The sequence below is a fragment of the Linepithema humile genome, chromosome 4, assembly GCF_040581485.1.
Source record: "Linepithema humile isolate Giens D197 chromosome 4, Lhum_UNIL_v1.0, whole genome shotgun sequence".
NCBI lineage: Eukaryota > Metazoa > Arthropoda > Insecta > Hymenoptera > Formicidae > Linepithema > Linepithema humile.
The window spans coordinates 2,045,314-2,067,287 of NC_090131.1; the positions used below are offsets into that span (position 1 = coordinate 2,045,314).

Below are 21,974 nucleotides of genomic sequence, written 5' to 3' on the forward strand. Positions count from 1 at the left end.
GTTCTTGTTCGACGCATAACAGATCTTATCGCTCATTATCGCACGTTACGTCATCTGTTTCGCAAACCACGATGTACTCACCACTTTCTCGGATCTTTCGCCGGACGGTAACCTGGCTATGGTCGCGTCGGGACTGTCTTCGGGCGGTGGAGGTTGCACGATCCAATTGTACTCTCGTTTCTCGACAGGCAGGCCCCATCTCTCGTACTCGAGACTCTGCGTACGCAGTGTCTCGTAGCAGTCCAAGCAGACCACCGCGAAATCGCCGTTCTCCAACAGCAGACTCTTTTCCGGCTGTTTGTGATACCTCAAGAACGGAAAGTCCTTCACCGGCAGTGCCCGCACCCGTTTTCTATACGTCGTGATACCGCAGACGTAACAGCAATAGTCGTGGGTGTTGTACTGCCGTTCGGCGGCGTTCACTTGCTGACCACCGGAAAGAGATTCGTATCGGCGCCATTGCGCCAACAATGAATGGTAACAAAATGTGCAGACCAGGGCGGAGCCGTCCTCGCGGAGCTGCTCGGCATTCGGTGGCGATTGGTGACGCAACAGTTCCGGGAAGAATGGCGCGTTTCGGCCTTGAGGACGACTGTACAAAACTCTAGCGAGGGTGAAGTCACTGTGTAAACCACATAGGAAACAATAGATCGAGCTGCTCGACGTGCCTGGATTGCTTCCGAACGTTCGATCTGAACTGGAGCTCGGTGGCGTGGCGATTGACCGATTCACATCGCCATTTGGATGTGGACTAGGAATATCATACCTGAAAATTTAACAGATAAATTAATAATTTAAATTAATTTAATTAATTAATTAATTAATTAACTCCTTTAATTTTTTACAAACATTTTAATATCAAAGTACAACAAATATTTCATAATATGCAAATACAATATGCAAATGACTTGTTTCTTAAGTTTTCACGCATAAATTATTTGAAGAAAATTATACGACTGTCAAACGTTTCTAACATCTTTTACACAAAGATTAGACGATAGATATATCATAGAAGTTATTTTATTCAACGCGCGAAACGCTTTTTGCTTCACTATTAACTCGCGTAATATATGCAAATCGTTTAAGAATAATAGCTAATGTAATTCGCGGCAAACTAACCTGCGGCGTTCTAAAGGAACCCGTTCAGCGTCCATACTTTCCCACTGTTGCGCAAGATGATTCACACAGTGACTACACGCTAATACTCTCCCATGGCTATCCATGCAGGCGTTTTCAGACGTGCGTGCCATTCCTCTCAAACAAGGAAAATGCATAGCGTGCGAATTCATTCCTTCTGGGCTTGTAGATAACCTGATAACGGGAGTAAAACGTAACATTATCGATATCTCGCAATGAAATTATCCACGCTCGGAATCCCGACGATAGATTATTACGCGAGGACTCACCACTCCATATGATTACGAGGATACAATCTCTCACAGATATAGCACCTATAGTTTTGGGCAAGCACGACGGTTCCATTTTCCGCGGGACCATTGCTGGGTGAATTTCGTTGCCCAGGCGTGGGAGCTTTTACGGTAGTAGTAGTAGTGCTGCTGCTACGCTGCTTGTTCGTAGCAACTGTCGACTTGTTCAAGTCGTATGGCTTAAAGCGAATATCGCTACCAGCTGAATTAGCCGGGGATTTCGGAACAGCCGGCCGTGGTGAAGGACCTGCAAGAAAAGCACTTGGTCAGGCACGAAACGTCCATAATGATGAAACAGAATGTAAACGCTCTTTCCTCGGCATCAACGAACCTTGTTGGCGAAAATCTGCACTCTGCCCGGCTGGCTGCGCCTCATGATTCTCCCCGCCGAACACTTGCTGCTTTTGCGGGATAGCTTTATAACAAATGGAGCAAACCTGCACCATTCCCTGAGGACTAATAGGACTAGCTCCCTGCGGAGGTCTCAGAGAATAAATAAAAGGGAAGTACGCCTCCTTCTCTGGATTAGGACAGCAATATAGAAGTCTAATACTGGATGAAGGGTACTCGAGAGCGCAAGTGTAGCAGATAAACGTTGTCGTATCCACTGCGGGCGCCTGCCGCTTGCGAAGCGTATAATTTCTATCACCGTGCGGTACTCCCTGCCGCGTATACGCTTTCCATTGTAACAAAAGATGATTCTGGCACGCTGAGCAGGCCTGAAAAAAATCAACGTGATAAATTACGGAAGCCTCGGAGATATGATTGGCGCGTATGTCAACAAAGAAACACATGTGTCTTGGGAATGTGTACCTGCACTCGACCAGCACTGTCCATCGGTCGACTTCTGCTCGGCCTGGGATGAAGCATCAGTGAAGGAAAGAACGGCGGGGGACTGGAAGCAGGATGCGGCGGAGTTGGCAGTGGCTTCGCAGCGATGTGGCTGAGGGATCCCCTCTTGAACTCGTCACCGCACACGTAACAGACTTCGGTAACCGAATTCTTGTCCGGCATCGATAGATCCAGGATGTCCGTGCCGACGCTGGACGACGATCCGCCGCTGTAGATAGCTGCAATCACGTCAAACGATCCGTCACGCAGATCGTTCATCGTCGGCAAAACGTTACGTGCACACGCGACTGACGCGTAAAATCCATCGATACTACGACGCAACTGGCGTCCCAAGCTGTCCCGCGAATCTCACACGCCTTCGTTATTATCATCGCGCTGCACGTGGCCCACTTAGAGCCTGCATTTTTCACGGGGGTTATCGCTACGCCACATCCAAATACGACGGTTTCGCAGTTTCGCGTTCAACGCGACGAAACACAGTATATTTCGATGGCTCTATTTCGAAACGACCCGGTTATCTGTCGGGGCACACGCTGACTAATGAATATCAGATCGGGCGGATCGAAATTGTAGAGGTCACCGAAGCTCAATATACGACGAGCGCGGGCGACGAGCGGGAGGGAAATTGCTCGGAATCGCCACTCAGATCGGACGTGCGCGTTGAATGAATCGGACGACTCTTCGGCACGACTTCCACATACGTCTTATCTGCGAAACTGTTAACCTTTACTTTCAAACGTTTACATTGGTGCACGAAAGGACTAAGGCCAGTGTAAATAGCGACCCGATTCGTATGTTTGCCGCTTACACTGTCTAAAGCGAGATAACTGGTAATAGCTGGTGAAAAACAGCTTTTATGCTATCAGATAGTGTTTCGTGATTTTACGTTCAACTCATTTCGTCGAGTGTGTATACTTTAAGCATTAAAATAATAAAATATCTTAAAGAGTACACCATTTTAGATATTTTTCCTTTTATCGTATCGTCGACTGAGCAATCGTGATCTAAGCATACACTGATAACAGTATCTTTTAAACAGCATATCTAATAAATTGTGGTACAATCATCGACGTAATCCGTATCTTATTAATTCAGAATCAATATTTGTGTTATTTAAATATACATTCTCAGCAAAATAAATGTTTTGCTAATCAAAAATATCAATACACTACCGAATATTCTCACAATCAAAATTGCCTTCCTCAAAAAGCATGCTAATAATATAAAAAAGTTTCATTTTTAATATTTTACTTATTACTTTTTACTTTTGTGAGGAATAATTTTACTTTTGTGAGGAATAATTTCTTCGCCAATTATACCACGATTTACCGAACACCCTGTATAACAAACAGAGCATTCTTTGATTCTCTTCAAGTTACGAGTAAAGACAGTCGGTTGACCTCAGATAAAGATCCAATTAAACTCGCCGGGTCAATTTAATAATTAGGAGGATTCCGATGTACAGTTATCCTCGTCCTGTTCTATGTATATATTTGTTTAAAGACCGATTAATACTTATCGGCACGCAGCAATATAATTATCTAAAATAATTTATTAAAAAGATTAAATAGTAATTTATTAAAAAAAATAAACAAAAATACAAAAATTATTAATACTAATAATTTTCTCACACAATAAAATAAGTATCTATCAATTTTGAATATCAATACTTACGAGCATGTGCCAAGTAGCCAAATATCTTCACATTTAACAGTCTTTCAAAAAAATTCTATAAAAAAAAAAAAAAAAAATAATTGGACAAATAAAATAAATACAAAATACGCACCTTTGGACACCTAACACAAACTAGATGTGGATTAATGCCTACATTTATTGTGCTAAGAAGCTCTGGTCAAATATATATTTGACGAGTTTCATAAAATTGAAGCAGGGAAGTGTTAATCATCGCGGAAAGTGATTATGACCTGGAGTTTGTGGTAAGGTGGGTTGTGGTGCAGGTGAGCTTCTGGGTGCATGTCTCAGATCCAGCGCCGTCTCATTGGATACTCTAGCGTCTTCGACAGGTTGCCGCGGGCTCTGCAGCCTTTGGTGAGGTGACTGCAGTCTATGGTGGGGCGATTCCATCGTGAGCCTCGCTTGTTCCAAGTGCCTGTGAGTTTCCGCCGTGTTGGAATGCGGCCTCGGCAGCTCGACCGAATTCGACGGCGGTCTGGTCTGCTCGACGCGCGGCGAGGGTGAGTTCGGTGGCAATCGCGGCGAGATGCCGACCGGCCGACTTTCCTGTCTGATCTGCGGCGCCTGATCGTTCGTCAAGCCCAGCACCTGGGCGGCGTACTCGCCCTGGAGTGCCATCTCGGCCCCCGTGAACGGGCCGCCGTCGCATCTCTTCAGCCAATAGATCCGTTGACTGTGCGGCCTAGCCTCTCGCTCGTAGCTTTCCCATTGCTGAAGCAGCAGAATGTAACAGAGGTTGCATGCTTTGACAGCGCCGCTTCTGGCACCCTCGCCGCGATAGCCATTAGGCGGCTCGTGCGACTCGAGAAACGGGAAGTAGGGTTCATTGGGCGCACCGCCCGGGCTTGGTTTCACTCGTAACCAATGCTGCTCGTTGTGGCCCACGGCGCCACAGACGAAGCAGATCCTCGCTCCCCCGCCGTCCTCAACGGCAGGATTGGGCTGCGGATTGGTGAGCGATTGCCCCTCAAGTCCCGGCTCATTCTTCACATATAATTTGCCTTCCATCATGTCAGGAAACCATTGGTTCTTTTCTTAACGCCCTCTTATATCTTTGTATTTGGCACGCATGTACGATCAGAAATCACAGTAACTGATGCAGCTTCTATCTCTCACATATATCTGAAAATACAGAATACATTTATCAGTAGAATATAAATATCCTTAGATTTATTTATTTTTTTATTTGTAAAAATGGACAGAAATAATGTGTTCTTTGTACGTCTGCTATATACGTAGTTGCAACAAGTGTGTAATATGTTTTTCAAATTGAAGATAACACAAATATTCTTTGAAAGCATTTAGGGCATTTAGGACACCTTATTGTATGCAAATGAGATTATTTGGGTGCAGCTGCGACCTCATTTCACGGTAGATATGCAGAAATTCAATATTTCAATAAGTATTAGTAGCAAATTTATAGCGGTCATTAATGTGTTTAAAATTCATGAGATATTCATTCGTGATAACATTACAATTTTTAAAAGTAACTGTGTTTTAAATATAACCACTGTTTTAAATAGCAAATTATATGAATGTTCCATAAATCTTCGCGCAACTGACAAGATTCTAATTCTTGATAAAAAAACAAGAAAAAAATATGGGAAATTCTTCTAAATTTGTTCCGTGGTTTCCAGTCGTGTCCGCTGATTATTTCATAACTGGCTCAACGTCCCACATAAAAGGCACAGTAAAATTAAATATTACGATTGTCAGTTTTGTTATGCAATGCCTTCAATACTAATTTTATTCATAATTCATTAACAAGTAAAAACAAAATGATAATGCATGCAGGCAAAGTTGAAACAAATATCTCGACAATCTCACAACTTGTCAACAACCAACAGACTGTATTTGCAAATAACCGACGTTCGACGTTTATTGAGCATCCATAAATCCGCGACAGTATCGGGATTTGCTATCCGCGATGCATTTAGATCGTCGTCAGACATGCGGTATATTTTTGGAGCATCGCTACATCGACATTTACCGAGACCGACCAGAGATCAACTTCTCGGTACATCGGTAAGCGAGTCGCTAAAGAATCGCCGTTTAAGGAGGAATGTGTCATTCGCGCATTCGGCGACGAGGAAAGGGAATCGGAATGCGGGCGGAACGCACGTAGGCGAGTGTTTCCCGACGACGACGGCGACGACGATGAGCTCATCGTCGTCGCGATCAGGCAGCCGCAATGACAGCGGGGCGAGCGATACGCGGGGCATGCTCGCCGAGAAGCGACGATACGTGCGATCAACTGGCGTTCGCAGACAATGGTGGTGCGCTCGTTGCGAGCTGCTCGCCCCGCAAATTACATTACGTCTTCGGCGATGGACGATCTCGCGGCACACGACGCGATTGCCGCTGCGCTCGGAGCAGCGCAGGATTATCTCGACGGCGTGTGCAACCGCTCTCTGGGATTCTCCGGGAAGCGGACGGATGGAAGGACGGCGGATGCGGGCGGCGCGTCGCGCTTCGTCTCGTCGCGCCGCAGCTCGCCGATCCCCCGGGGATATCTCGGATCTTGGCTCCCGCATTCTCCGCCGTGAATTAAGAGCCCACGATTACGATCGGCACACGCGCCACGCGGAACGTGGATCGGCTCCACGCTCCAAGCGGAGCAAGCGGCGCACAGGACACTCACGTTCTCACAGTTCGGCAGAGCTGGCCACAACATCGCGTTGCTACTTGGTGCTGCTGGCTGGGCGGCTGCCGCGACTCGCTCTCGCTCGGACAAAAGCGGGTCTCCCTTATCGCGGATCCTAGTCGCTGCCATACGTGCCCGAGCAGCTTACGGTGCCGCAGGGTGTCACCTTCGTCGCCGCGCTGCTGCCGGCCGTCTCGCTCATATTTACACCGCGTTGTCGTCGACGGCCCGACTCCGATCACCACTCGAACACGTATTACACTATCGCGCGTGACTGCGAGGTAACGACGAAATCGCTACGGGCGACTAGGAAAAGTACATTTTCCGATGGCACAGCACCCGCGACTTCGCCCTCACTTCACCGCCATGTTGCAAAATCGCGATCCGCCGTCCCGTCATGCCATGCAGCTTCATCATATGACAGCGCCGCCTTGACAGCCAATAGGAGTGAAAAACGCATGCGAACTGTCGCTCATCCGCGACTGAACTGCCGCCAATAATGGCGCAAAATTTGACTTTTACAGTCTTGGTCTTCGAAAATTGTTCTTACAAAGTTGACTGGCAAGGCCGTAATATTGGTTAGAACTCTGTCGCAGTATCGTAAAATGCATCTACATTGTGTTTATGCGAATTTTATTTCAAATTCTAATAATTCCTTACAAGTTTATCAAGTTTACAAAAGTAAAAGTGCTTATCAAATCTTTTAGCATTACATTGGCCATTTTCTTGCTAAAATTATTAAAATAGACAAAACTTGTTAAAAACCTTAGTGGCATTTATTAACATTAATGATTGTCGATGACGATGCATGAATCGTCGATTTTTTCAATAATTAATAAGAAATAAAAAAACAATGACATATATATAGTTGTTTACTTTTATTTGTTGCAAGTATTACGTTAAATATAACTATGATCTCAGAATTAAAGTCCTCAAAGTTATCACTAAATAAAAAATACACGAATACACTATCTGGCAAGAAAAATAGATAAATAATATTAAAATGATGTACTCATTGTTCATTGTTATTTATAGCTAGAGATAACTTTTTCGCTGTTATTAATCGTTTTTTTTTTTTTTTAACTAATAATGCAATTCGTTTATTAGTTAGTGTCACGAGAGCATTTGGATCATTGCGATTCACTCAAATGTTCTGTCAAGAATTTAGGAATTATTTAATTAATATATTCTCAATTTAAATTTTATTATAATTGTGGCAATATATATGGATTTCAAAAACTTGTCAACGCATCAACATAAAATTGCCTCAAAGGAATTGCATCTACTTCTTTTTTCTGCATGCGACACATAAGTAAAAAAGTAAATGATAGGTTTTTTTGCGAAACCGCTTTCTACAAACATGCCGACAACCGGTCGTTTCACCATGTGATGCTAATTTTTGTGCTGACATATAATATATGCTGAATAGAGGAAACCAAACATGCGTGAGAAGCGCAAAATAAGCATGCTTCTTACGAAAGCACGCTTCTTACATTAAGGCATTCGTAATGAAACGAAATATTATTTGTTGAATGTAAAAACGCGCGATTTTACGGATCCTGACGATAACTTACACACATAGCATTATTCGTCAAATTATTTTAATTAAAAAAAATGAAGATCTTTTTGAAAAATAAGATTAAATAGGATTAGGTTTAAATAACGAAGAATCGGTATTCGATGTATTCACAGTATTTAATCAACAGGTTGGGACATCGTATTGAACGCTAAAATTTACGTTTTGTAAGTTGTGGTATTTTCATATGTACGCGTTATTTCCACCGTTTCACCGGTTGGAATTCTGATATAATACTAAAAAATAATTGGAAATACTTTAAAAATACTCTTTGCAAATGATAACTTTTAGAAATACACTTCTTTCTCTCTCTCTCTCTCTTTTTCGCTTTTTCTCTCTCTCTCTCTCTCTCTCTCCGGATTATTTCCGTTTCTCTACCATACAGATCTACTTGCTACAATATCTTGAATTATTTTATGCACTTTTATACAGAGATTTAATCACAAGAAATTATTATTCGTAATATGTATTAAGTGTTATTGTTGTTGTCATTATTAATAATCTTATAACCTATTGACACGCAGTAGTGGTACAAAGTTATTCTGTTTTTCACATTTGCAATTGCAAAACGCTATGTTTTTTTTTTTTTTTTGAAGAACGTGAATAGAATTATGAGATAGTTACCGAAAATAATTATCACTGTTTAAATATCGCACGGTATATTTAGTTAATGGAATTTCACAGCAGAATTATTTCATTCTGTTTGTGATAGCGACGGTCTATTGTAGCATTGCATTGAATTGCATAAACACGAGTTAGACTTAATGTACTTTTATATGCGTATATTCGTTTGCACATTACATCTTAAAAAAAAAAAAAAAAAAAAAGTAAATCACTCAAATCGACACTCTACACTCGTAGAAACGGTGTAGCCTCGCTTCCGACGAAACGCACACCAATATGACATGAGCTAAAGATGCCACAAACTGCTCTACGGTATACAATATTAAAATCTGCATTTCAATCGGAAGAAGGTCACACCGTGGCAGCAAGGAGAGTCTCTTCAAAGGCATTAAATATAGCGGCATGTAAACAGACTATTAATTCTTATAAATAATTATAAACTAAGTCTACTTTGCATTGATGAATGACTATAACGATTATCATTATTTTCACATTTTCTCTAATCTCTCTCACTCTCTATCACTTTTCATCACGCATACAAAGTTCACAGAATGCTACTAGTGGATGTTAGACGTAACTCCCTTACAGGCTATTTTGCATTCGAGACTCTCACTAGCCGAAAACAAAAAGGAAGGTTAATGTCTTGATTTTTTTTTTTTTACTATCGGTTTAGGATACACAATTTAGGCGGGAACGTGTGCAATTTTTATTCAGAAATGGCCTTCCTTCGTGTTTCCTTGGACATGAAATGCCGTTGACTTTTTCCACGACTTATCTTTTCGGTGCAAAGCACAGACAATTAACTGATTTCGCTTTTATTATGACTTACTTGAAGAATGACGTACGCAACAGTATGTTAAATCAGATTTGACATTTGGTGAACTTATGACTTTTACTTACTTGACCCTATTGCTGCGGGTTATCTCATTTCTTATGTACATATATAAACAGATATTATAGTAATAAAGTTTCCTCTCTCGGCATATAGGATACTTCAGCAAGAAAAAAAAAGTAGGATGTAACTCGCATGGAATCGCTTCTGACTAACAATTCTGCAATAATTACATATTTTAATTTCTACATTTTCCACTACGATAAAAATAGATCCACAATATTATCTAAATGTGATGTCCATATTATGTTACTTTTATCGTTACGATTTACGATTTATAGAATAATAATGCAGTACATAATACTTACGCATTCTATGTCGCACATAAAGATCGCGATCAAACCAAATATGTATATAAATCTGATGCGAATTTTCTTTCATCGAAATATCTGTTAGAAGTGGCTGTATTATAGCGCTTATTTTGTAAATGACATCGCATCTGCGTAATGAGTAAATAATGTGTAGTAAAAATATGCTGGGTCACTGATTCCGATAAAAGTCCCGACCTAAGTAACCTGCGAGTGTTATCTAGATCAGAGTAAACATATATAACCAAAAAAGCGTATAATCTAAAAGGAACAAAAGCGTTGAGAAAGATCATGAAATAACAAAGGAAGTATTGGTCCGATCATCTGTTGAAAATAAAAATCTACTCACAAAGTGGATCTTGTCTTAATATAGATTATATCTTTGTTCACGCACGTCGGCAGCACTATTTCTTATAGATTCATGCTGCTAATAGCACTTTTCAGCCGCTCGATTAAAGGGACTATTTGTAACATCATTACGAATATGTAGACAACGATGTAATCTGATTCAATTATCGGATTCATCCACGATATTCTCGTGCGCTTTCCCAATATCATCTTAAATCACAGTACCATCAAATCATTTTTCAATTTCATGATTTTCAGACCATTCTGTTTCACCCTGTTCGTTAATTATCAAAAAGATTTGCTTAAAAAACTATTACTGTTAACATATTTCTTTGGCCAAGTAACCAAAAAAGTTAAAACTTTAAAAACTTTAATTTTCACTAAGGGGCAATTAAAACTAATGTACGGTTTTCTTGCATAAAAAGTGTTTCGTGATAAAAGTACTTAAAATAGAAGAATAATGGCGCCAATGATGTTGGATTTAAGAATATTTAACAATCGTGTTGATGATAAAAAAAAAAACAATTATAACAATCTTAAGTGATAATGATATCATTTTTAAAGAGGCAAATAAAAAATTGAAGTGAAAAAACTAAAATAATGTAAAATAACAAAAATATATATAAACAAATAAAAAAAAATACACAATTGCATGTCATTGAAGCCGGCGCGAAATAAAGATTTCGACAATCGGATTCAACGATATCGTCGCGTGATGAAGCCCACGAACGTTGAAAGACATTTGTCACTCGATGGGTAAATAGAAAAGTGCTTTACTCTCATATCTTTAGTACGCCCTTTCCGCACGGCAAGTAACAATTCTGAAAAACCTTTCGAACGCGCCAACCCGGCGTTTGACTCGGCGCTCTCAAATGTTACTGTTCACCGACGTTTCGCTGTCCAAAATCCGCTCCTTTATTTCCTCCGTCAGCGGCTTGCTAAATACAGGCTCAATCGTCTCCGACAGCAGCTTGGGATTGTGCTTGTCGATGTGCGTCAGCTCGATCGGGAGGTATATCGTCCGGCAATAGTCGATGTCGGCCCGGCACAATGGGCAACGTTCGCAACGACGAGCACAATCCAAACAGGCCACAGCGTGTCCACAGGGAAACAAGGCGGTGTCCAGGCTTCGATCCATGCAGATCCGACAGAGCATCGCGTCCAGCAATCTCGCCAGACATTCCCGGGATTCCTGAAATTTCGCGGAACATTATACAGATTGTACGGATTACTTCGTATCAACAATACAGTAACGAGTCCTCCGATTATTAGGCAGGATGGATTTATCGCTTACCTTGCATTTAGGATTCTCGCACTCCCCGCACGCGTGCCTCTCGAGAATTTCATTCTCGTCTGGCAGAGCTATGGTCGACGCCTCGCAATAAAGCGCACGCCGCGCATTGTCATAGACCTCCCGGCAGGTCCTGCGTATGTCAAACACATATTTCTTGCCCAGGGTTGAGTCTTCATTGAAGATGGAAATTATTGTCCCCTGCGCAAAGCAATGTTGCCTGTTAATTACGTGCTTTTGCACTCGATCGCAAGAATTCTTAAATATGGAAAAATTATATTTAATTCCGCAATAGCGGCAAGAAAAGGGTATTAAAATAGAAATTGCATTCATCAAATTGGAGATGTTTTAATAAAGATATAATATGGAAAAGAATTTTTGACAAATTTTCTCAAGTTGAAAATCTCCATTATTTTTATACAATCAATGCGTAATTTGCATAGGTCGCATTGGTCGTACATTCGTGTTAGTATAAACTAAATTTGTCTCGAGTACCTTCAAATCGCGGATAAACTGCGCAGTGACTGCGCTTCTAACCGTCTCGCAGCTGTAAAATGCATGTTTCTCGGTGATCGCTCTATAAAGTCCGCTGGCAGATTGGCTCGAATCTAACTTAAAGTCCAACGACGTCTCCTCGCCGTCGAGTGAAAGATAAACCAAGTGGAACATCCGTCGTTGTGACGTAGCGCTTTGTATAGCTGTATACGGTATGCTATAACGCAATACATAATACATCGTATAATAAATTGAACCGTGTGGTAAAAGTAAAGTAAAATTTTAATGCTAATCCCCTTCTGCATAATGGATGAGGTAAGAGCTTGGAAAATTTATAATCTTTACGCACGTAAACATTTTCTATGAATTATTTTCGCGGCTGTATTGATAAACCGCGACTTCAATATTTTATATAATGCGCGGATTGATAATAAAGTTCAATAATAGTTTATCTGTTGAATAATTATCTCGACGGATGGTACAACGTGCGACAACCGGGACGTGCCGTCTCCTAACGTCAACAGGCGACATTAAAATTAGCTTCACGTTGATAAATACAGGAGGAAGCGCGATTTTAATTTAATTAATTAATTAATACATAAAGATACTTATTTAATAACATAACTTTCTATTTAATTCAATATATTACATTTTCCATGATTAAAAATATTGTTTAACAGAATTAAACTCGGTCAATCTACATTTTTTTGTTGTCAAAAGTGATTAAATTACGAAAAATTATTTTTTGATTACGAGTTCAAATTTACCTTGCGTGGATATGAAATATATATTAATTAATGCATATTTACTTTTGTATCTCTTCGTCCTGATTGCGGTAGACCGTAATCCCATGTGGACCAACGCCGATCATAGACACTCCGTTATATCCAAATTTACTATGAAACATTTCCTGGCCAAATGTGTCAAGATTGGATATTTCTTTCAATAGCCAATATTCAGCGGTTGAAGTTTTCATTCCCTAAAAATTCACATACATCTGTCAGCTATACAGATCGTTTGACGCAATTCATGTAACAATATTCAGTTATCGTAAAAAAGGATTTTGTTCCAAATTTTTATATTGCGAAAAATACATCTAGAAATATAACCAACTATTCATGTATTTTCTATTAAAAGCGCGATTGTACAAATATTCGAGCTAAAACAAAATTCTCAAAATTAAACTCTCTGTTCTAAAAAAAAAAAAAAAAAAAAAAAAAAAAACAACAAAAAAATAGTTTGCTTTAAATACAGAGTTACGGAAATATTAAAATACTGTTACAAAATTGTATTGCGCAAAGTATGCAAATTTGAAATAAAAGTTCATAATAGTATTTATCAAGCTTAGGTTTACGGTGGATCAAATTAATATAATTTCTCAAGATGTTCGAACCTTAATTTCTTTGTGCTGCTGAATTATCCGGAGTAGAAAGTCTTGCGGTTTCGGCTCGCACGGCTCCGCGGGCTGTATATGACAGCATTGTGAGTAGAGTGCATGGGGCGGAGATAGCGCATCATAATCACCGCCATCGGCCTGCGCTATCAGTGCTACCAGACGGGCCACGGAGCCCCAATCCGAGACCTTTAATCTACTCTCCACCAGCTCAAGGCGGGAGTGCAAGTAGAACTGATGCCTGCAATCAGATAAGAAGGGGGAGAGAGGGATGAGTACTCGGATGTATTCACGGAGAGTTATTAATTGCAATTAGTTCAATTTCGCGCCAGGCGAAATACAATGTGGGCCAACCAACGCTAATATACGATACTTAGGCTAAAGTAAGATTGATTACCTCTGTTCTCGGAGCGCATTGTTTTAAGCTTCTCCCCGACCGCCCCGCCAAGCCGAACAATGCAGTAATGCAATAATACAGAAATGATTAACGATCGAAGCACATTTGTAGCGAAAAATACGCTCGCAGTTCGACTGTACGCAGCGTTTAGGTGAGACATCCGGCCCGCCTGTGCGTGATGCGATTCCTCTATAAATCACCGCTTCGGGATAGCATGCGGTCGATGTGCAGCTATTTGCATTTCTAATATTTTGCATTTTCAATGAGACGTAAGTAGGTTGCTTTTGCATTAAAAAAAAAAACATCTCTCGCATAAAATGTCTCTACTTCAGTCTGCTTGTTGAATTTCTGGACGACAACTTAAATGATTCATGCGTCCGTTTTCGATATCGTGACTTTCCGTTTACGTATATATTTGAAGAATACCGAGTGCGCGACTGGGAAAGGGCAGCTCTACAAAATACCTCTCCTTTTGCATACTTCTGAATATCCTTCAGATGTACAATGCATACATTTTGCGATAAACATGTTGCTGTCAGAGGAGCGGAATTACGCGTCGAGAGGAGGTGAATAACCGGTTCGCGGATAGCACTAGAATACAGTGTAAAGAATCTGCATCAGAATACAGAACGTTGTACCATTTTTCACGATTTTGCATATCGCTCCATTTCTTCTCTCTCTTAATTCTCGTAGCGCCGCGAAAATAATGGATAATCGCAACATCAAAAGATTCATGCGCTACACACTGACGGGAAATAGCAGAGAAAAAAAAAAACAATTTCTAATCTAAAAAAAATTACTTTGCAAAAAGAATTCTAATAAATCTAGATTTGAAATTTATCCAGCGCTTCAAAGGAAGATTGTAATGCAGTTTTACCAAAATAGCTATGATTGAATGTAAAAAATGAACGATGAAATATCGGCAGTACGGATTATTTTCAACGCATTTCCAATCAGCGTTATCGTCTAGTTGTACTTTTATACACACGAGCAACCGTATCGATTCGAGATGCAAATGATACTCATAGAGCGTAAATTATCAGCAAATGTTAAATTCCGGCTTTATCGTCGTATTAACGTTGTTAACTCGATATCAAACGATAAAAGAAAAAAAAACGAGAAATGCTCGTGAAACATATTCCCGAGCTGTTCCGAGCGGTTAACTCGCAACTTTTTTAATGGAGAATTTCAATTTCAATCGAAAATAAATTAGGTCAGAGCGATTGATAAACGACGAATCTATATCAGCGAGTTTGAAGAAAATATCGATGGTCGCTGAAGATTTCCCAGCGAGTTCCCAGAAAGTTGTCTGTAGCGAAGCATGTTAGCTTGTTTACGGGACCGACATATATTTTCCTCTGGAAACTTTCGGGTCTTGATGGGTTTTCTTGATAAGTTGGGAAATTATTCGGGGAAAATGTTTGGGAAGATGCGAAAGAGAGATCACGTCGAGATCGCGGCGGTCGCGGTGTAAAAAAATTGGAACGCGGTCGCAATTTCGCGTGTAATCCGAGCCCACCAACTTCATCACCGTCGGATCTCTCGAAATGCGTTTCTTCGAGAATTCTAAGTAAATTAAACGATTTTCCACGCCATAAAGCCCGAAGCCAAAAAAAAAAGACATTATTTATCGCGGGTCGTTCTTTCCATCTCGCCAAGGACGGAACTCGCCGGTCCTTAAGTCGGCCACGAACTTCGGCAAAGCCGAAGTGCGACGAGTGGGAAAGTGCCAAAGGACTCAATGACATTTGTCACCGCGAGGGAGATATTGGGTCTGCCTGAACTTCCCCGAAGAGAAGGGAAGTCGGGAAAACGCCGGAACTTCCCGGACGACGGCCGTATTGTTAACAACCGCGCGTGGCGGGAGCCGCCGGGAAGACTCGATTCTTCCGGCGGAAGATTCGTGCGGAGACAAAAGGAGGCGGTTCGCAATCATTTTCACGAACTGAGATCTTGGACTCGGCTCTTAACTGAGCAATGTCAGCTCCGCCACGAACTTTCCGGCGACGTTTGAACCGAAATTACTTTCTAAAATTACTCGGCAGCGAAGTGCTACTTCGTTTGCGAATATTACAGAATACCTGAATAATTGTATCTCGCAGCCGCGAGTGATCGCGACATTTCCATTCTCGACGAGATGAAATAATCAGAATATCAGTCTAACCGAGTTCACTTAATTTTCGATTCGGAGGAACTACTGAATAATCAAGCAGAATTTGTGCTTTGCTCTCCAACGATATTGGATACTCTATTGCGTTAATTGAGATGGCACATTTCATAATGCACGTCAGTGATACACGTTATCGTCGTTATCTTCGGATAACTTGCTTAACTCTCGTCACACAACAATGTGATGTATGATTCTACAATAACAAAAAACTAATAGAAAAAAAATGCTACAAGAACCAAAGCGTGGGCGCAAAAAATTTATTACAATCAATACAGAATAATGATACAGAAATATTTCAGTCAAATTTTCGAGCTCTCTTCAATCTGATCGGGTTGTAACCATAAATGCTGCGCGGCAGTGACTACTGGACTAAAGAGGGCTCTCAAAAATTGAACTGAAACGTTTCTGTATCATTATTCTGCATTGATTTGTAATCAATAAATTTGTTTACACCCGCGCTTTGGTTCTCAGTCTTTTTTCTATCGGTTTTCTTGTCGCAACATTTTCTTTCCAAGGACACAAGGACCTTTTTACTCTAAGGAAATTAGAACATTACACTAAAGAAATTAAAACTGAGACGAACGAGAAAAAGGAGCACGTCCGGCTGCGAACAATGCCCCTAACACCAGATTTACACGCGGCAAGAAGATGCGACTAAATGAGACTAGGCTGAGTGCTTTTAGAAAGCTCTCCACCTTAAATACTGTGGAATCTCTCGGTGAATAAAATTTTTATCAAGGGTTTCTAAAAAACGTAAGTACATATATCTTTCGGAGTACTCAATGTGCGCTCGACATGTTTTCCAATTCCACGCTTAACGAAAACTTTTATTAGCCAAACGGATCGCCGCACTGCTGTGTTTGGCAAATATAAACGCGTCCCGCGGAAGGATATTTGAATTAGCACGAACGACTCCCCGTAATATTAACAACATCGTCATATAGAACGTCCGGCCAGTGGCATATATCTCATTCATGACGTGTACACAGCACTTTCCCATACATAATTCAGAAATGGAAACAGGGTCGACCTTTTCCGCACCGCGTTCCAAATGGGGCATTCCACTCGATTGATTGTGCAAGAGGTACTTATAAATCAGTCAGCACTCGGCGAACTAGCGCGCGCAAAGTGTTGGTAACTCGCGCCGCCGCGGGATCGCGAACGCCCCTGCAGAATTCGAGGACGGAGTTTACCGGTTGCGCGAGCGGATCAGGCCTGCAAAGTTAATTCCTGTTTTCCTAAGACCAATTTATCCTTAGCCGCATTTGCACTCGCTGAGCTCGTCCGGAAATAGACAAATAAATAGAAGCGGAGAATAATTTGCGGTTCGCATGACGCCGAGTGCGCGCGAGTCATCCGCGGTTTATAAAGATTATGCGCATAATTGCGACGATGTTTGCGCCGCACACCGGGCGCGGCGTGGCGAAGATCCTGCCCAAAGAGTGTGAAAATTTGAACCGACGTTTGCGCGCTCGGGTGGTCTCGCAGAAAGCTCTCCGCCCGACTTCCACAATATTTCTCGGTAAATAATTCAGAGGATATTTCCTCGGACCCGGGTAATTTTCCAACGCGACCGCACCGGGTTCGTTCTCCCGTGGCCGGGAGAGGGGGGGAGGGGGGGACAGTCGCGAATTAGCTGACAGCGACAGGACTTCTTAGGGGAGCGAGCGACGATGCAATTCGGCGTCGGCCGCAGCGAATCAGCATGCGGATTAAGCATTTGCATGTGGTACGAGCTGCATGCGGCACGTCACCGGCGACATTAGCCAACCACATTGTAAATGAGTCAACACTGGATCCGACAAGCCGTGAATTTCAAAAGGGTCGCACGTTCGCGGCTTGCTCAGATTTCCGGCGAACAGCGCCGGCAAAGAGGATCGGTGCTTTGGGGAACGGTCGCAGAGGCCGGCCTTCAAAGTGACCGCAAGGCGATCCCTGCGGAACGCTTTAAATTAGGTTTCATAATCACAAAGACACAAGAAAGGAGGTCGTTGTAGGGCACACGCGGACGACGTTAACCGTCGCATTCATAATATATATTACGAAATTTCCTGCCGGTTGAGAAGAACCGAATAATAAGAAGATAATCGAGCGTTAAATTGGCTGCTTAAATTAACTCGACATCAAATTATTTTTTATCCTACGTATACAATGCACATTTTGCTTTCACGTCAATTTATCCGAATCTATCTTATATTGTACGACGAGCTATAAACAAATTTAAATGCGATGAAATTTTCATAGCGCGAGCTTGTATCAAAGCGGAGAAAGCGAAGTTGTATCAAAACAAAGTTTTTGACAGGAGTTTAAGTCACTTTACATTTATGATCTACGTCGCTGCATATTTTTCTATCATAAGCTACAGTTTTTTATTCAACCTTTCAACGCGCTGAAAATTCCTCGCGATAGTGCGATAAAACCGTGATAATGAGAGGCAAAACACTATAACGCAATCTTACAGCGTAAACAAGTAAACAAGTATATTTTTTCTCGCTGTTTTTCTTTTTCCTTTCTTTTAAGGAAATTGCGTCTAAATCTAATTTTTAACACAAAAATACAGAAAAACGAATATAACTGATTTCTATTTAACTTTTCAATTTTCAAGTCCGTTCAGCGCGAAAAGAAGGAAAAGAAAACATTTCGTTCATACATTTCAAAGTTTCGTGTTTCTCCAGCCCGCCTCTCTCTCTCTCTCTCTTTCGGCGCAAACACTCGTAAAAATAAAAGTAGCGGGCGACATTCTCGAATGTCTTCGCGCGTTCATTAGTGACTGTGCGTCCAAAAGCCTGACGGCTGTTCCAATTATGCACATATACTCTAGTATGCACACAATTGTGCATCCGCGCACGTATTTATTCTCGTCTGTGCCCGCCGCACAACGCTTTAATTGCACCGTACCGGCCTCGCAAGCGATTTTCAGGCACGCCCGCCGCAGCGACCACATATGGTTTTGTATCTAATCGGACTGTGTATAATTAATTATTCACCGAGTCGTAATTAACAAGCGAATCCTCGAAGCGGTCCGCAATTGCTTTTCCGGCCGCAACTCTCTTTCCTGCCTCCGCGACAATCTGGTTTCGGTGAGACCAAAACTGCTCACAATCGATACTTTCCCCTCGCAAGCGTTTATAGGTGTATTAAAGCATTAGCAAGCTACTCTAGTTAGTCTACCAACAAGATGAAGTGTGGTGATGTATCGAATTTCAGAACTTGATACGCGCCAATGTTTCACGTAATTTCCCAAGCGCAACTAACGTACATGTTAGAAGCGGAAAAAAAATCCGACTGTTCAATATTGTGCATTGAGTTTTAAATTTAAAGTTTTATTTTAAATATGCAAATGCCGGACTTTGCTCGTTACAACAAAAAACATCGAATCGATAATTCATTATTATCGTATTTAACCAGAATAACTAAAGTTCGTAACCATGCTGATATCGAGGTGAAATCAATTTTGTATTATGAGACTCTCTGTCTCTCTCTCTCTCTCTCGTTTTCCGTTGATTAAATATGTGAGCACGCAGCAGAAATAACCATATAATTCAATTATTTCGTGTCTCTGTAATTTTCTAGTATGAAGCTAACGCAATCACGGGCTTCATTCGTGAAATAATAATAGACTGTTACTGAAAATAATAGGAATCAATGGATAAAAGATAATGGACCTCGATTTATTCTATGAAAAACTTTGCGTCCGAGTGTGAGATATTAAAATCTTCGCCGCCGTAATCGGAATTTCAATCTTTATTTTAACGACTCTCTTGATTTATTAAAGAGGGCATAACAACGGCCAATAAAATTATAACAGATGAGAACACCTGTGCTTGTCGCGATCCATAATTGATTTCGTTCCGCGTTACTTCGCAATTTTCTATTAGGATCCACCCGCGTTACGAGCGCGTGTCGTGCGCGGGACAGGAAATCATGATGGCTCGTGAGTAATTAATCCTCGTCGAAGGAATGTTCGATAAAGTTCAGACGCAGGCAATCCGCGGGGCGGACCGGCTGGTCGGCACTCTCTTCCCGCATCGGCCGCCGATCCGTATATCGCGCCGACCGCGCGCGTATTTCACGGTGCGGATCCGCTTATTATCGAAGATCGAGATTAATGGAATCCCGTTTCACCGCATCGCGGCGAGCTACGTATCTTCCCTCGGGGAGCGACGCCGGGATTTCCTCCGACCGTGAAAACGCAACCAATCTCCCCCGATGAATTTTCCACCGGTGTTGCGCGCGCCGTGATTGAGTAATGAAATTAACGGGCTTGGCTCGCTGCACGGAGTATTCCTCGATTAATTTCGAACTGTTACAAATGACGCGCCGCACCGAGCGTTTATTATGTATATGCCGCCCGTTGTAATGCAAACATGTTACGAAATACCAAAAATGACGTGTATGACATTTGCATGGAAAATTCAACAATTGCAACGAAATGATGAATAATAGGTTGAAAATCTATTGAACTCGAAGGTGCATATCGATTTGGCGGCCGAGCTTTATCAGACGTCTCATATCGAGCAACGGGTCTCCCGGATTTATTTTATATATGTTCGAAATGGAACTTGCCAATCAGATTATGGTATCCGCATGGGAATACGTGGGAAAACGGTGGGTTACGTGACACTGAATAAAACAAATCTTTGACCTGATAAAGTTCGTGATCCGAGTTACTGCTACGATGGATGATGGAAACTTGAGAAACCCGGAAAGCCCATGGGACCATCTTTTCGTCGATCGCAATTCTATTTGCGTTCGCGTAGCTACTCAGCGGCGAGACATAATTTGTGTAGCATGAGAATAATTTCGTTCGCCCAAGTTTACGGAAATATATTTGCTGGTGCGACTCTCGTCGAATTTCCGTACAATTCAGTTTTACAATTATTATAGAAAAATAAAAGAATCGATAAAAAAAGTAAAACAGCTAGATTTCGTTAAACTTCGGAAGTAACTCTTTTTTCACTATCTCGAACGGAGATTCGTCGAGGTTCAACGATCCGGATATATCAATGTCGGCTGTATGAATAGTTCAATGCTTTTGCGAACATGCAGATATCTTGCATGAGTAGCTCTTCTTGTATCGAGAAAGCAATCTTCTCCGCGAAATTATTTCCAATCGAATTAATATCGAACTTCAGCTAATCTCCTCATAAAGCTACTCGTAAAGATTAACAGAGAATTATTTTCAATGACTGTTGCAAATTAGATATCAATCTGGAACAAGCCAGATATTCTCATGCGTGCAGCATAGTTAGAAAGGCAATTTTACATTTAATTAATAGCTTTACAACAGACCCACGCGTAGCGACTGTTTTCCCGCGCTATACGTTCAATTCTAAAAAAAAAAAAAAAAAAAAAAAAAAATACGTTCACCATGCAATTTACGCTCGCGAGCACTCGACCCTCGTAAAAAAACGTTAAGCCAGCATCCATATTCTGAATGAATCTATTGCACGCGCGCGGAAAGCCGTTTTTATACATTTCGCGTAAATCTGGAAAATAATATTCATCCACTAAGGAATAATGAAGTGCTGCAAAAAATTAATTGAGACAAATAAACACGACGCTACCGCGAGATGCAATCTGGGCGCGCTAATAAACATCCTCCGGGCTGCAGCCTCCCCACGGAAAACGTCCCTACAGGTTTTTCCGCTATGCATGCAGTATTTCGCTAATAACAACGTAATCTTGATAAAAAATTCTTTACAAATTCTTGATAAAAATTCATGATAAATTTAATTTGCTCTTGAAAAATCAAGTAATAAATCGCATTAACCCGGTAATATTTATCGCAAATTATCAAGAACGCAGTCGATCAGCAAAATTTTTATCTGCACATCCAGTTAGCCGCATATTTTTTCCGAA

The 21,974-nt window shown here is 41.4% G+C and overlaps 2 protein-coding genes across 3 annotated transcripts in view; both read right to left on the reverse strand.

Annotated features, from left to right (window-relative positions):
• LOC105672153 (uncharacterized) overlaps positions 1 to 7,013 on the reverse strand; it is an 87,326-nt gene extending 80,313 nt beyond the window's left edge. The window contains exons 1-7 of the mRNA XM_012366883.2: positions 6,616 to 7,013; positions 4,205 to 5,096; positions 2,241 to 2,497; positions 1,759 to 2,146; positions 1,407 to 1,674; positions 1,120 to 1,311; positions 82 to 766 (exon numbers count right to left, since the gene is read on the reverse strand). Coding sequence (XP_012222306.2) covers positions 82 to 766; positions 1,120 to 1,311; positions 1,407 to 1,674; positions 1,759 to 2,146; positions 2,241 to 2,497; positions 4,205 to 4,985 — 2,571 coding nt within the window. The 5' untranslated portion in view covers positions 4,986 to 5,096; positions 6,616 to 7,013. The remainder of the gene's footprint in view (positions 1 to 81; positions 767 to 1,119; positions 1,312 to 1,406; positions 1,675 to 1,758; positions 2,147 to 2,240; positions 2,498 to 4,204; positions 5,097 to 6,615) is intronic.
• Positions 7,014 to 8,294: 1,281 nt separating this feature from the next.
• Positions 8,295 to 21,974, reverse strand: part of dnr1 (defense repressor 1) — a 143,435-nt gene continuing 129,755 nt past the window's right edge. For both annotated transcript variants that reach the window (XM_012366887.2, XM_012366888.2), the window contains exons 3-7: positions 13,546 to 13,786; positions 12,962 to 13,131; positions 12,153 to 12,369; positions 11,661 to 11,858; positions 8,295 to 11,558 (exon numbers count right to left, since the gene is read on the reverse strand). In XM_012366887.2, coding sequence (XP_012222310.1) covers positions 11,235 to 11,558; positions 11,661 to 11,858; positions 12,153 to 12,369; positions 12,962 to 13,131; positions 13,546 to 13,786 — 1,150 coding nt within the window. In that variant the 3' untranslated portion in view covers positions 8,295 to 11,234. The remainder of the gene's footprint in view (positions 11,559 to 11,660; positions 11,859 to 12,152; positions 12,370 to 12,961; positions 13,132 to 13,545; positions 13,787 to 21,974) is intronic.